Genomic DNA, 14,088 nt, shown 5'->3' on the forward strand with positions numbered 1-14,088 from the left:
CATGTCATCAAAACTTGCCAGTGCTGGTGATTGTATTTTCCTTATTGTAGTTCCTGGTCTGGGGCACAGTCCACACTAGGAACACATGCTCAGGCATCAGGTAAGAGGAGAATCGTAGGCACACGTATGTATGCATGTGTGCCTTAGGCCAGAAGATGTTCCATCCCCTGTAGAATAGTCTTCCTAGCTCCCTTCTATGGGACTTGGCCATGCTGGGGGCTTTGGGTTGGACAGGAGACTAGGAGTCTGATGGGTAAGGCTCTGAATTCCATCCCACAGCCTCCCCTTACTAACCAGCCAAACCCATGCCTCAGCCATCCAGCCTTCCATATGGGACATACATGCTACCATGCACCAGACCCAGAGCTGGGCACTAAGGTGACCTAGTGACCTATGTAGCTGTATATCCCACCCCGATGGGATTCACTGCTTTTGGGCATCAAGGGGGAATGGATGAGTGACAGGTGTTTTATTTTTATTAACATTGCTGAAGGGACAGGTGGCCAGGGGATCCCTCTTTGTGGAAGTGACAAGCTGGATCCTGAGGTCCTGGAACGTCAGCTGGGTTATGATGTGGCACGGAAGGGACACAGTACCAGAATGAAAGGCCTTGGGAGAGTCCTCAGCACCCCACATGCTCAGTCCATCCCTTGGCTGAGCTGCAGACACAACCAGCACCTTTGTTTCCATATGGGGAAACTGAGGCTCACATGTCGCTCACAAAGTCACAGGAGTAGCGACGGGTGAAGCAGACCCCAGGTTGCCTGATGTCAACAGGAAAGGGCAAGTGGCTCTGAGGAGCTGCCAAAAGAGCTTTGGTTTGACAGACTGAACCTAAAGTAGTGGGGGCTCCATCTCATGAGTCACCCAGCTTTGTTCAGAAGTTCAAAGGGCTTCTGGGGGCAATGTATGGGTGAGAACGGTTAAACCCTCCTGTGAGCCACGGCTCAGAACAGAATTGCAGAGGAGACACTACGTGTGCTGTGCAAAATACAGTCTGGAGAAATCGGGAGGCAGAGACCAGTGTGGACCGGAAGCAACAGTCCGAAAGGAACCATGTTTGGACCAGGGCAGAAGCAGAGATGGAGAACAACAAGGGGTTGAAGAAACCTTTAAGACAGAGACACCGTGTCTTCAAGCGGGCATCTGCCAAAAGGCTTTGTTCTATGTTCGTGGGCAGAGATTCAAAGCTAAGGAGGGAGGACATCAAGAACCCTGCAACAGTCCCTAGGGACCCAGACACACAGTCACACACACACACACACACACACACACACACACACACACACTCCGAAGCATTTCCAATCAGATATTTTATCTAAAACCAGGAAAAGTTTTACTGAAAGATATTTCCTGTGAGAAGTGACCTGCCCAAGGTCACACACCAAGTAAAAGCTCAGGGTAGACCAAAGAATTCCTAGAAACGTTTGTGTTGAGACATCTGGACCACAAGGTGGAAAAAAAAAAGGCAGAATTAATCCCCACAACCATGGTCAGCCTCCCCTCCGGCAGAGAAAGGAGACTCAGGTAAATGGAATACAAAGGGAAGCCACTCCCACCCAGGAACAAGCATACCAGTTCACAGATGTCCAGTACCCACTGCCCTGGTACCCTAGACAGCAACTAAGCTGTCCTGGGTCAATGGTGCCACCTGGTGGTTGGTGCTGGGAAGTTCTAACCCCGCCTCACTTTTAATCCTTTCCCAAGGGGCCACACCTGTTTGCTCATCGCTCCCTTGATCTCACTATAAGCGACGCCTCTCACACCACCATCTTCTTGATAACTTCTTTCAATGCATCTTTTTTTTTCCCTGGCACATCTCGGCTTGCCTCAGGGCAGGCTCTTCCTCTCCAGCTAAGCGGAGATGCATGCAAATGATGTGCATGCCGGTGAAAGTGAAGACTGGGGTGTCAGAGTGAAATCAGACATGAGCACACATTGTGCACACACGTGCATATGAGTCACCTCCCCTGATGGTCTAGAAACACCCAGAAGCCCCTGCGTAATCAGATCAAAAATCTCCTTTCATATCTGCTTTCGTCTAGTGCCGGGCATCAAGATAGATACTAAAGGCACTTTCTTATTTTATTATATTTCATTCCCAATCAGTATCATAGCTGAATTTTTCTCCCACCAAAAATATGTCCAGGGAGGGGCTGAAAGCCAGTGTGGAACTGAACTGGGTAAAGAGATCAGTGGGTCCCCAGCTCTGAGAGAGCACAAAAGGATCAAGCTGGAGGGAAGTCAGACCTCAAACCCTACACACGTTCTTCTGGAATACAAAATGCTCGGTAGTCACGTTTCTCTGTGGAAGCAAAGGCCAAGAGAAGAGTCAGAAACTACACTACACAGCCGCTGTGTGGGAAGACTGTCAAATTCCATGTGCCTTGCCACTCCCTCCCAGTTAGGAATGAGAGACCCCAGCACCACCTCTTTTAAATGAAACCACGTATCTGTTCTCCCTGTCTGTATGAGAGACGAGCAGGCACATTCCGGGTCAGGAGCAACCTGTGCAGAAATCCCCGAGGTGTAGTCCAGAGACTCAGGGGGTTCCCAGGACCCCTCAGGGGGGGGGTTTTGGAGGTTGGAATGATTTTCACCATAATGCCCTGGTGTCATTTGCCTTCACCTAAGCACACAGTGGCGTTTTGCAGAGCCTGGCATATGTGGCCTTATGCTACAGAAACATCGCTGAGACTCCAGCTGTCCTCTGTCAACCCAGACACTAAGGAAACTTGCACAGGTATAGAACGGCCTCATGCCTACTAAATTTTCAGTTCGGAAAACAGTTCTTATACATGCTTTATTTATTATTATGATTATACACATCACTCACTTAGTGTTGCTATTTTAATAAATACATAATTTAATTTTACCCACTTCAATTAGCCCAATAAGTTAATTAGCCCTCAATAAGTTTTACATTTAAAGGAGTCCCAATACCCCAAATTTGAGACCTGCTTGTCATATCCCAGGGCTTCCCTGAACGCCAAAGCAGTGAACGGGTGTTAGAGTCTGGGAGACTGTAGGAGGTTTGGGCTAAGAAGGCAAGTAAAGGGGAGGGGGAGGGTCAGTGTCTTTGGCTCCCACGCAGGTTCTCCCTCACTGAATCAAAGTGAAACTGAAGGACCAGAGCTAGGAGGAACTGAAACCTGGCCCCCCACCCATGGGACAGGCCCCAAGCCCGAGGGAAAGACCCACGAAGCGGGCAGGAGACCACCTGGACAGCCCAGGAGCCCTTGCAGCTGGCTGCCTGGGTCTAGGCTGGAGTGCTCACGGTTTCAAAGGCTGGACAAGGAAGAGCCGCACTGGGAACTAGACATCCAGTCCTCAACATCTCATGGACCCCAACACGTCCTCGGGTGATGCCAGAGCCTCTCGCCCTGGGGAGTATAACACAAATGACCTCAGCCCCACTGTTCTGGAAATGTACAGCATGGCTCCTTGGCCTCACCCCCAAGAATCTGACTTCCCAGCCCACCCGCTTTTGGCCTGTGCTGGACTCTCCACACCCCTGACCATAAGGGTGCACACACTCACGTACAAGCTTACACACCCTTTGCCACTTCTGAGACCTGGCTCCCATGGCTCTAGGCAGGGCGAAACTCCTTTCTCTAGGGTCTGGGCGTGGATTCTAGAAGCATTAGGTTATTGAGGCCTAGAAACTAGCACAACTGAGGTGCTAAGGCAGGCTGGGAGCAGTCACCCAGAAACCCAAAGGGTGGTTATCACCCAGCGTTCCAGACTCCAACCTCCAGATGAAAGCACGACCTGCAGCCAGCCCACTGCTGCCTCGCTCTGAACACTGAGTGCAAGTGAGGACTTTGGTCATTGCCTGGACAACAAGAGAATTCAGGGAAGAGGCCATCTAGATGAGTGTACAGGACATCCCTCACAGGGCCAGGGAAGTCACAACAGGGGCCACAACAAAATGGCCGAAACCACCTACCTGCCCCCTAAAAGCGACTATGAGAATGGATGCCTCCGTCAGTCAAAGATCATTGCTTTCCAGGCCTCCATGCTGACCCTGGAAGCAGCCATGGCATTAGCCAGTTGTGAAGGTTGAATGGCTAGCACTGAGCATCCACACAAGGGAGCGAGCTGACTGGGGACAACCCAGACGGGCTGGCCAAGCTAAGCAACTTCTTGGGCAGCCCTGGCCTGACGGAGGGTGCTGATACATGATGGCTGAGATGCAGGGCTCACAGAACACTCGTGGCCCGGCAGCACTGAGCAAAGAGAGGAGGAGGAGGGAGCCACAGGTGGCAGGTCGGCGCTCATGGTGAAGTGTCTCCGAGCATCAGTGGCTGAGCTCCTCCTGCAGCAATAGGCTCAAGGTCACAGTGCCTCGTAACAGTGAGGACCACAGAGGACACCAAGGAGTTTCTGGGGATCCAGGTTTTCTGGGGTTTACCATTGACCCACTCGGACACCTCTTCCAGCCCAGCCTCAGTTCTCATGCGCATAATGACCTTGGAGAAGGTCGTTATGGACCTAACCTCCTAGCTGCTGTCCATGACATAAGCTGGTGACTCTAAGAACCCCTGAGACACGCAGCCCTCCGGCCCCAGGCACTGTGCTTCTGTCCTCTACCCTGGGGGACACCAGCTGGTGTGCACTCTGCACCTCTTTCCTCGGAAAACTGAGGCTTGCTCAGCCCCTTTTTTTTCTGTAAAGGAGAGTGGGAAACTCAGTTCTGAAGGAAAAGAGAAAGGATACGGAGTGGCCCCTGGCTTGGCAGCCGACACCTGGGGGCACTGTTGTTCAGCCTGGCTGTTTGTGGGCTCCCCGGCTTGTCCTCCTTCCCTCCTTCAATTCCTTCAGTGCCCCACCAAGCCCTGACTGTTATAAACAGGAAGTCAGCAGCAGGCAGACTTGTGAGTTTCAGCGGCCAAGCAGCTTGAGCTGTGGCTGGAGCCTGCCATCCCACGCCTGAGACAGTCCTCACATCTTCAAGTCCCCAGCACCATTTATTTGTATGTACTTAAACCCTCTAGGGGAGCCACTTCCTTTTAACCTCAGGATAGTCTACAAGGCTCTTGCCACCTCTCCTTCCCAAATGACAAAACGCAGGTTCAGTGACCAGATTACTTACTCGAGATCTTACTACAAGAAGTCTTCCCACCATTCCTCTCCTGCTCTACCCAGGTTCAACATTGCTAAGAGGCAAGGCTCCCCAGAGATCACAGGTCTGTCAAATAAATAGTGAGGCAAGGTCTATGGCTGCCACCAACTCCCAACAGAAGAGCCTCAGCTTTGCCCATTTCTAGGAAATCTGACAGGAAGTTTCCCCACTCTGTTCCGTCCTCTGCCCAGAGGGCAGGCACTGTAATGCAGAGAAAGATAGACAGACCAGCGCCCACCAACCTCCGGCTAGAGTGAGCGCTGAGCCTTGTTCTCCCATCCCTCCACATCACAGGCCTTAAAGGGTTTGCAGGGTCCGGCTCTGACCAAATGACGGAAGTTTCTTATTGGGGTTGATAAGAAAGAGAGATAGAAAAACAAACAAACAGAAAAAGTGTATGGTGTAGGTGACTAATAGCAAACACACAGAACTAGGAGAACCCAACTTGAGAGGTGCTCCCAACAAAAGGAACCGCCAGAGACACAAAAGCACCCTGGCAACAAGAACAGACAGTCGTGGGAGGAGCCCACAGCCAACTGCCCCAACCTCACTATGGGGGTCACACTGAACTTGGCATTATTTTAGCAGACTGGCACCTCAGGGTCTTACTTCCTAAAAAGCCAGAAGCCTGTTTGCAGCGAGCCTGGCTGCCCTGAGAGGAGCTTCTGTCCTGGAGTCTATACAGGTGCTGGGTCGTTAGGGTTTTCTGAGCCAGTGAAAGGGTTCTCACTCCACTGACCTCGGGTATTCATGGCCTTTCAAACTCAGGGGAGGCGGGGAGGGAGGTCGAGGGGATCTGAATGGGGGCCCTTGAGACCAGCGGAAGAAGACAGAAGAAGGTCTCGCTGGAGATCAAAGTCCCAGGAAGCAGCAGAGGGGCTGCCCTTTCACCCACGGCTGCTAATCACAGCCCCGCCTGATGCTCCCAAGTCCAGTCTGCCCGCAGCTCCTTTGGGTCTTCTGGAGACAGAGGTCTCGCCTCTGGCACTGAACCCTAAGCTCAGCAGGGTCCTGGGACCACTGCCACAGTTTTTTCCATGAAAGGTCACAGGTGAAACCAAGAGACCAGGCTGCCTCTCCACAAGGTTCAACTTGCCAAGGGTCCAGGCCTTCCCCAAGACTCCCGGACATCTCTGAGCAAGATCTTGGCAGGGGGTGGAAGCGCCCAAAAGAGAACCCTTACCCAGTTCCATCCCACGAAAAAGCAGATTCAGAGCCAGCCAAGATAGAAAAGGGACACATGAACAGGAAGGCCACTTCAAAGTCTGCACGTCACAGAAGCACTCAGCTGTCCCAGCTTCTAAAAGTCACAGTAACCAAAGCAGATGCCTCCTTTATTTTCCTGCCCTTCTTTTGTCCAGCCCCTGTTCATCTCTCCCATCCTTGGTCCAGTCTAGCTGGTATGCGGGAGGGAACATGAACGATACACTAGCTGCCTTCTGCTCCCCAGAGCCCCCTTTAACCACCCAGAGGCCACAGGGACTCCATGCTGCCTCAGGCACACAACAGTCCATCTGAACTTTGGGCACAAGGGTCGGCTCCCCAGGTATGGTCCCAGACACATCCGGAGAGGAAGCTGGAATTTCTAGTCTGAAAATCTCTTGTCGATGTGCTGGTCTGCCAATGTCCTAAGCTGTTTGTGTGGCTCTGAGACTCTACTAAAGCAGGAGGCCCTAACCTGCTAGACAGAAGCCCTGGGACTGAAGAGACAAGAGACTCCATTTGCCCTCCTCATTAGCTATGAACCCGCTGAAGGGACTGGTTACCCATTCTTCCAGTAAGCATTTATTGACCACCTATTATATGTGTGGTGTTGTTCAGTACAGTAGCCATCAGCCCACTGTGCTGGGTAAGCACTGGAAATATGGCTCGTGAACTGAGAGCTAAAGTCTTTTTCCTTCTTGTTTTAAAACACTATGGCTATGTACCCTCGGCTGGCCTTGAACTCACTACACACCCAGGCTGCCCTCAGACTCACAGCCACCCAGCCTCCTGCATCATTCCCCCAAGGGCTGAGATTATAGACATGTTCTACCATCACATTTGTCTAATATGTTTTTCATTTCATTTCAATGCACTTAAGTGTTAAAAGCAGAAACCAGGAAGGTAGACTACTCAGGGTGGAAGGGTCTGTGGTGCAAGTTTGAGGACATGAGTTCAACCATGAACCCGTATAAAGGTAGAAGGAGAGAACGGAGCCCACAAAGCTGATCTTCAAGCACCACATGTGCTCTGTGGCATGCGAAGGCCCTAACTCACACACATCACCCATATACAGCGGTAATACTAATTAATAAATTAAAAACGAATAGCAAATAACATGAACTATAAAACTTCATTGTTTTGACAGGACTGACAACATCCGGTGTGAGGGTTCAGATGAGATGTGTTGTGTCTGCTTAGCTCCAGCAGAAAGAGGCAGCATGGCATATCCTAAGGCTCGGTTATATGTTGAAATGATGTTTAGACTAGGGAAATATGTTAGGATTGATTCCACTTGTTTCTGGGTAAGTGTGTGTGGGTGCACAAGCATATGGAGGTCAGATATTCATGTCAAATGTCTTCTCTATTACTCTCCAGATCTATCTATCTGTCTGTCTGTCTATCTGTCTGTCTGTCTGTCTGTCTGTCTGTCATCTATTGAGACAGGACTTTCAGTGAATTTGGAGCTTAGCAGTTTGGCCAGGCTGGTGAGCCAGTGAGCACAAGGACCCTCCGCCTGTTTCCCCAGAGCAGGATTACAGGCTCACACCACAGTTTGAAGCTTTTTAGGACTCAGAGGGTACAAGCCCAGGCTCTCATGATTGTTTGGCAAGCACTTTACCAACCGAGCCTTCTTCTCAACCCTTAATTCCATTTCTTTCTTTTTCTTTTTACTCATTTTTGGGTTGGGGTAGGGGATTGGTTGGTTGATTGCATTTTTGTTTGTTTATTTTTGTTTATCTTTTGAGACTTGACTCCCATAACCCAAGCTAGCCTCAAATTTACTAGAGTCAGAGGCTGACCTTAAACTCCTGATCCTCCTGTGTGTTACCATGCCTGACTTTTGTTTTTAGTTTTTTTTGAGATAGTCTTGCTGGTAGCCAGCATGGCCTTGAACTCAATCCCACCTTTGAGTGCTAGTAATAGAGGAGGACACAGTGACTCTTGTCCTTCTTGTTACTGTTTGTTCTCCAGAAAATGGTTAATTACACCTATGGCTTCTTCTCTGTTTCTACTGAACAGGGCTGGTGAGTCAATCATTTCCAAAACCACATCAACACCCCCAGACATTCAGCACTGTTTTGTTTGTTTGTTTGGTTGGTTGGTTGGTTGGTTGGTTTTTCGAGACTGGGTTTCTCTGTGTAGCTTTGGTGCCTGTCTTGGAACTCACTCTGTAGATGACGCTGGCCTTGAACTCACAGAGATCCGCCTGCCTCTGCCTCCCAAGTGCCGGGACTAAAAGCATGCGCCACCACCGCCTGGCTAACATAGTACTTCTTGAGTCTCTAAAGCCGTTCTATTTTCAAACTAAAATTTCAGGGACTACAGTCAGTATTTAGCACCTGACATGTTTGCCACCTCTCTCCCTGCCCAAGTTCTGGGGCTGGGTACACACTCACTGGAGTCCCAGACTGGAACACTCTCCATTACCCTTGACTGGCACGTTCTCTCTCCTTAGCCCTCCAATGTATCTCCTGAGATGAACCTTTCTAGACCCCTCTAAACAGGCCGCTCTCTACCTTGCTTGCTCCGCCCCCACGGAGGTGTCACCTCACACTCTGCCCTGTGGAGAGACTTAGAGACTTCAGTTGATTCCCCTAGCCTGTCCTCTGCCTGAGATTTAATTATAGGCTTCTCAGACCTGAGGTCTGGGTAGGAATGCTCCCAGGGCAAAGTCCAAGTCCAAGCTGGGGATGATAATGCACCAGCGAGCCAAGTGGGGGACCTCACCAGGATGTCTCATGAAGATGTGGAGCGAGATGCTCGGCTCTCTTCTTCCTGACCCTCGAATACCCCTTTCTTGCAGAGACTTCCTGAGGCCTGCTTATCATCCTAGAAGCCAGCACCCTTCCGTATCCACAGTAAGAAGCCTCATCCCAGCTGGTCCCTGCCGTTCCTAGTCACTCTCTCAGTTGCCTGGGTTACTGGGTCATACTCCCTCTGCTCCCAAACCCTTGACCTCAAGGTCTCACTTCACCAACACCCTCAACATCATCCAACCTACTAACCACGCTCTGCTGCCTGCCACTCTCTCAGGACCCACCACAGGTTCTGCCCAGCCAGCCACAGGCTGCTTCACCTCCACAGCTCCTCTCTGGAGGACAGGACAGTGACAAGCATCCAGATAACACCGGGGGAGGTGGGGTGACCCTCAGGGTTCTTCAGTCCCTTTACTTCCCAGTCTACACAAGTTGTGTGACTGTCAATGGCACAGAGAGCCCTGAACCCTCGGTTACCTTCCTTGCTAAAGTGAGGGCTCTGGCTCTGCTCCTTCACCTCTCTTTGGGGCTAATGCAGAGATTCGGGGGAATACAGAAGAAAGGACAAGGAAGGAGGAGCCCTGTGCAGGGCCCCTGGCCCTGAGACATCTCCTCAACAGAAACCACTTCTCTGCTGGATCTACTCCGTTCTTCCTGAAGCAGGGCAGCCATGAGGGGCCTCACTTAGGTCTCCATTTTTCTCAATCTTGCAAAACTTCTAAGACTACCAAGTCCTTCTTAGCCTCCATACCACAGACTGAGATTTCATGCAAAGTCTTCTTAGAGTTTAAGACTACTAAAGTTTCAGGCCTGGGAGGACCACAGAGCACCCATTCCTACATCTCATTCTGGACGGTTATGTTTTGTTTGTTTGTTTGTTTCTGTTTCTGTTTCTGTTTTTTGTTGTCTTTGAGACAGGCCTTTGCTGTGCAGCCTACACTGGCTCTGGGCTCATATTCCTGTCTCCACTGCCAGGTGCTAGGATCACAGGCATGCACCACTACAGTCCTACTTCTGCATGCTGTCCTTTGACCCCCACGTGTATGCCATGACACTGGTGCACCCCACCCATAAATAAATAAATGTTTTAAAATCAGTCTCCCCAGAGCAGCCGCCATCCTCAGTAAACAAGCTGATTAACCAACCTTCAAGGACACCAGACCCCCATAACCTACTGTGTGCCTGGCTGAGAGGCCAAAAAGCTTCTTCTGGTCAACGACAGTTAACCATTTAACTCTCTAGCACCATGGCCTCCCGCCATCAGAATATGTCTGTTAATAAACATTAAACTAGGTTTTTGGTTTTTTTTTTTTTTTTTTTTTTTTTTTTTCCAAAAATCTCTGCCTGAGTTTTTCAGCTGCAAAGGAGGATCCAATAACCCACCCTTTCACTGTGATCAAACATAGCCAGGTGCCAGCTTGATACATCTGCTTAGAGTCCATGTGACATGGAGAAAAAGATGACACCATCAACTCCATAAACCAACAGAGATGGCAGGCCCACTGCCTCCCGCAGCAAGCTGGCACAGCAACCCACTGTGTTAAACACTTCTGACATCTGTTCCGAAGTATGGGAGCAAAGGAAGGAGATGAAGCTGACTTCGAGAACCATGAATCATGCCAACTTGGACTACCACTGCACACGGAGGCCAGCTCCAATGCCTGGGGCATAGAGACCCCAGGCCAATCCACCAGTGGGCTCACTAAATTTTCTATGTGCAGATGTTAAGTGATTAGGCATATATGTATGACAACATGCATCCCTTACATGATGCTGAGGAAGAAATGTGCCAGCAGATAGATAATTGAATCAAAGTTCCTGTCATTCTGCTCTCCAGCCTCAGACCACAGCCCGCATGCACGCGTGCCTGTGCACACACAGACACAAACACACACACACACAGACACACACAGACACACATACACACACGCGCACGCATGCATTTTCTGACTAAGGTTTTACAGACTCCCAGGGGCTTTTTTAGTGGAAGAAGACCAGGTTACAGCAGTCTGTGCCCTACACAGAGGTGGCCATCTCCAATAGTGCAGGTAGCACAGGAGAAGGTGTCATCTTTGAAATCCCCAGGAGGCCCCGCTGCTCCTTCATCTCAGGTGCAAGGGCAAAAATGGGATAGTGTATTTCCCTCCACCCTTCATCATCATCTCTCCACAGAGGAGTGTTTCCGGTTCCTGCCCTTTCTCCCCACATGTGCCCCTCACTGCAGAGCAAAGCAGTGGCTGCCCCTCCCTAACCCATCTCTTGCCTCCAAAACCCAAAGAGGAGACATTGTTGCTGAGCTAAGACCATCTATACAGCAGCCCTGGGGTCATCTGTCCTCAGGATCCTCTTAAAAACAGCGAGGCTTTTCTCACCCAAGGAGTGAAAATGGGTGGAGACCAGCAAGGAAAGAGTCTCAGACAGGAGCTTGTCTGTCTTCCTTGTCTCAGAGAAAGGACAGAGCCTGGGAACTTGGTCCTCTGCAGGTAAGGGTGTCGAGCTGGCACTTTTGACCGCCCTCTATGAGTGCCCCTCGTAGACCCTATTTGGTCCATCCCTGACAGGGATGCGTAGCCATCTCTTACCTTCATCCCTCTTGCGCTTGTTGGTGTCGGCACTGGGGGACGTGATGCCCAGGATGCCACTGATGGAGTATGAGGAGCCTGCAGAGTCGGTGCTCACCGATGATACCTGCGTCACCGAGCCTGTAGACACTGGAGAAGGAGAGGGGTGTGGGCCTGTCACAAGGGTGCTCACTAGAAACACTGGGCTGGGTACAACTGCCACAGACCCAGCAGAAAGGAGTGCAAGCACAGAATAAAAAGAGAATGGCTGCTAGGCAGTGGTGGCGCACACCTTTAATCCCAGCACTCAGGAGGCAGAGGCAGGCAGATCTCTGTAAGTTCGAGGCCAGCCTGGTCTACAAAGAGCAAGTTCCAGGATAGGCTCCAAAGCTAGAGAAACCCTGTCTTGAGAAACTAAATAAATAAATAAATAAATAAATAAATAAATAAATAAATGGAATTGTTAAGATCTTCGCCAGTCCACGGGTGCAGGAGACAGGAGGGCATGGGAGGAGGGCAGCCGGTGCCACCTCCAATGCCAGGAAAAGACCTAAATGCACACTTGAATCACATTCATCTCTGCTTACTCTCCTCTCTCTCTCTCTCTCTCTCTCTCTCTCTCTCTCTCTCTCTCTCTCTCTCTCTCTGTGTGTGTGTGTGTGTGTGTGTGTGTCTGTGTGTGTGTGTGTGTGTGTGTGAGAGAGAGAGAGAGAGAGAATAACGTGTAATAAAAGAATGCCCTCCACCGTGAATATGGAGAAAGACAACATGCCCCCCCCCCCACTGCCACCCTGCTTTTCACTTGGCCCTTGCAGCAGCCCAGGGTGCTACTGATTGTTTTACTGTTTGCCAAATGAGGGAAGTTAGTTTCATAAGGTGAAGAGCTTCAAAGTAATCTAGCTACGCAGCAGTAGGATTTTCCCTACCTAGAAGGGGAAACAGAGGTGGTGACTTACTGTAGCCAGGGCCAGGTCTCTAAGTCCCAGAGGGAAAGAGAAGACGGGACTTAAACAAGTTTCACACTGACTGGAGTCCAGGGGACCTATGAAGGTCCTCTCTAGCTATGTGGCTGGATTTCCACTTATGAGATGTGGGGGTTCTTCCTCTCTTCATCAAGACTATTAGACAGCTCTCACACTCCTCTCCATGAGCTGCCAGCTGGAAGCAGATGGAGCCTTTACTTTGCAGAGCAGGGCACGGATGGAGGAATAAGCCACATTTCCTTGGAGCAGAGGCAGTCTCGTCTCTGGCTCTAGAGACCTTACAGGGTACAGGGCCTTTCTGTTCACATTTGAGCTTGAGTTTAGATCTCCCTTAAGAAACACCAATGCAGAAATTGCTAACTTCCCTTTCCCTTCACCAGAAAAAAAAAAGCTCCTCAAAATAGATTTATGCAAATCCCATGACCTCTCTGTATTGAGGTGCAAAAAACAAAGGAATAAAGAGACCACTTGGCGCGTCAACAGCCACACAGAAAACAAGCTTGGCTGTGTCCCTGGCAGAGCTGATGACACTTGGTTACGTATTTTGCAATCACACTTAGCACAGAGGACTCAGGTTCCAGTTCTGGCTTCACACAGGACTCTAGAGTAGTCACTGAACCTGTGAGCTCCAACTGCTGCCCATGCTCAACAAGTCTGTAAACTATATAAGGCTGTATACATGTGAGATAAGGTTTTCCCAGAAATTTCTGGGGTAAAACAAATCACTCTGTTGAATTACTATAGAATTATTTCTGTAATGCTACTGAAAGATAGTTTGATTCTTTTTCATGCTACGTGCCCTGAAACAGTTAAACCCACAAGTGAAATCTCAGCAACAAACACCCCTTCACCACACCCAGGAAACCCTTCTCAGCCCAGTCATTCCATCCAGCAGAAAGATGGCCCCTTCCTGCTACTCATGTAGACCTGTTTCCTGGGCTTTGGTGTTTTGTTGTTCTGTTTTGTTGGTGTTTTCATTTGGCTTTTTTGTTTGTTTGTTTTGTTTTGTTTTTCAGACTCCCTTCCCACATTCTTCCACGGGACTGGAAACCCTTGAGAACAGGGACTTTTGTCTGGCATTGCTCTCCAGCCCCAGGGTTCTCATAGCAAGGGCATAGTAAAGTCTGTCTAATGGCAGTACAGAATGAAGAATGGTCACGGGCAGGGAGGACTTCTATCTCACCTTCCTTCAAAGAGCCACCCTTGGGGGATCAGAAATCTCAGGGAACACCTGGTTTGTGCCCCTCCCCCATGCAACAAGGGAGAAACTGATGCTCAGAGGTGAGACACTGGTCTAGTTGACAGGGTGAGCTAATGACAGAATTAGAGCAATAAGCCAGGTCTCTGCCAGAAGTTCGGGTTTTTCTTTAAAGAAAGAATGGCAGTGGAGGCTGGAGAGAAGGCTCACTGGCTAAGAGCACTTGCTAAGAGAACTTCCAGAGGACCTGAGTTCAGTT

General features: G+C 50.0%; 1 protein-coding gene across 1 annotated transcript in view; it reads right to left on the reverse strand.

Annotated features, from left to right (window-relative positions):
- The window catches only part of Pax5 (paired box 5), a 164,450-nt gene that overhangs the window by 128,053 nt on the left and 22,309 nt on the right, over positions 1 to 14,088 (reverse strand). The window contains 1 exon segment of the mRNA XM_038347799.2: positions 11,670 to 11,798. Coding sequence (XP_038203727.2) covers positions 11,670 to 11,798 — 129 coding nt within the window.

Source organism: Arvicola amphibius, chromosome 11 (assembly GCF_903992535.2).
Source record: "Arvicola amphibius chromosome 11, mArvAmp1.2, whole genome shotgun sequence".
Lineage (NCBI taxonomy): Eukaryota > Metazoa > Chordata > Mammalia > Rodentia > Cricetidae > Arvicola > Arvicola amphibius.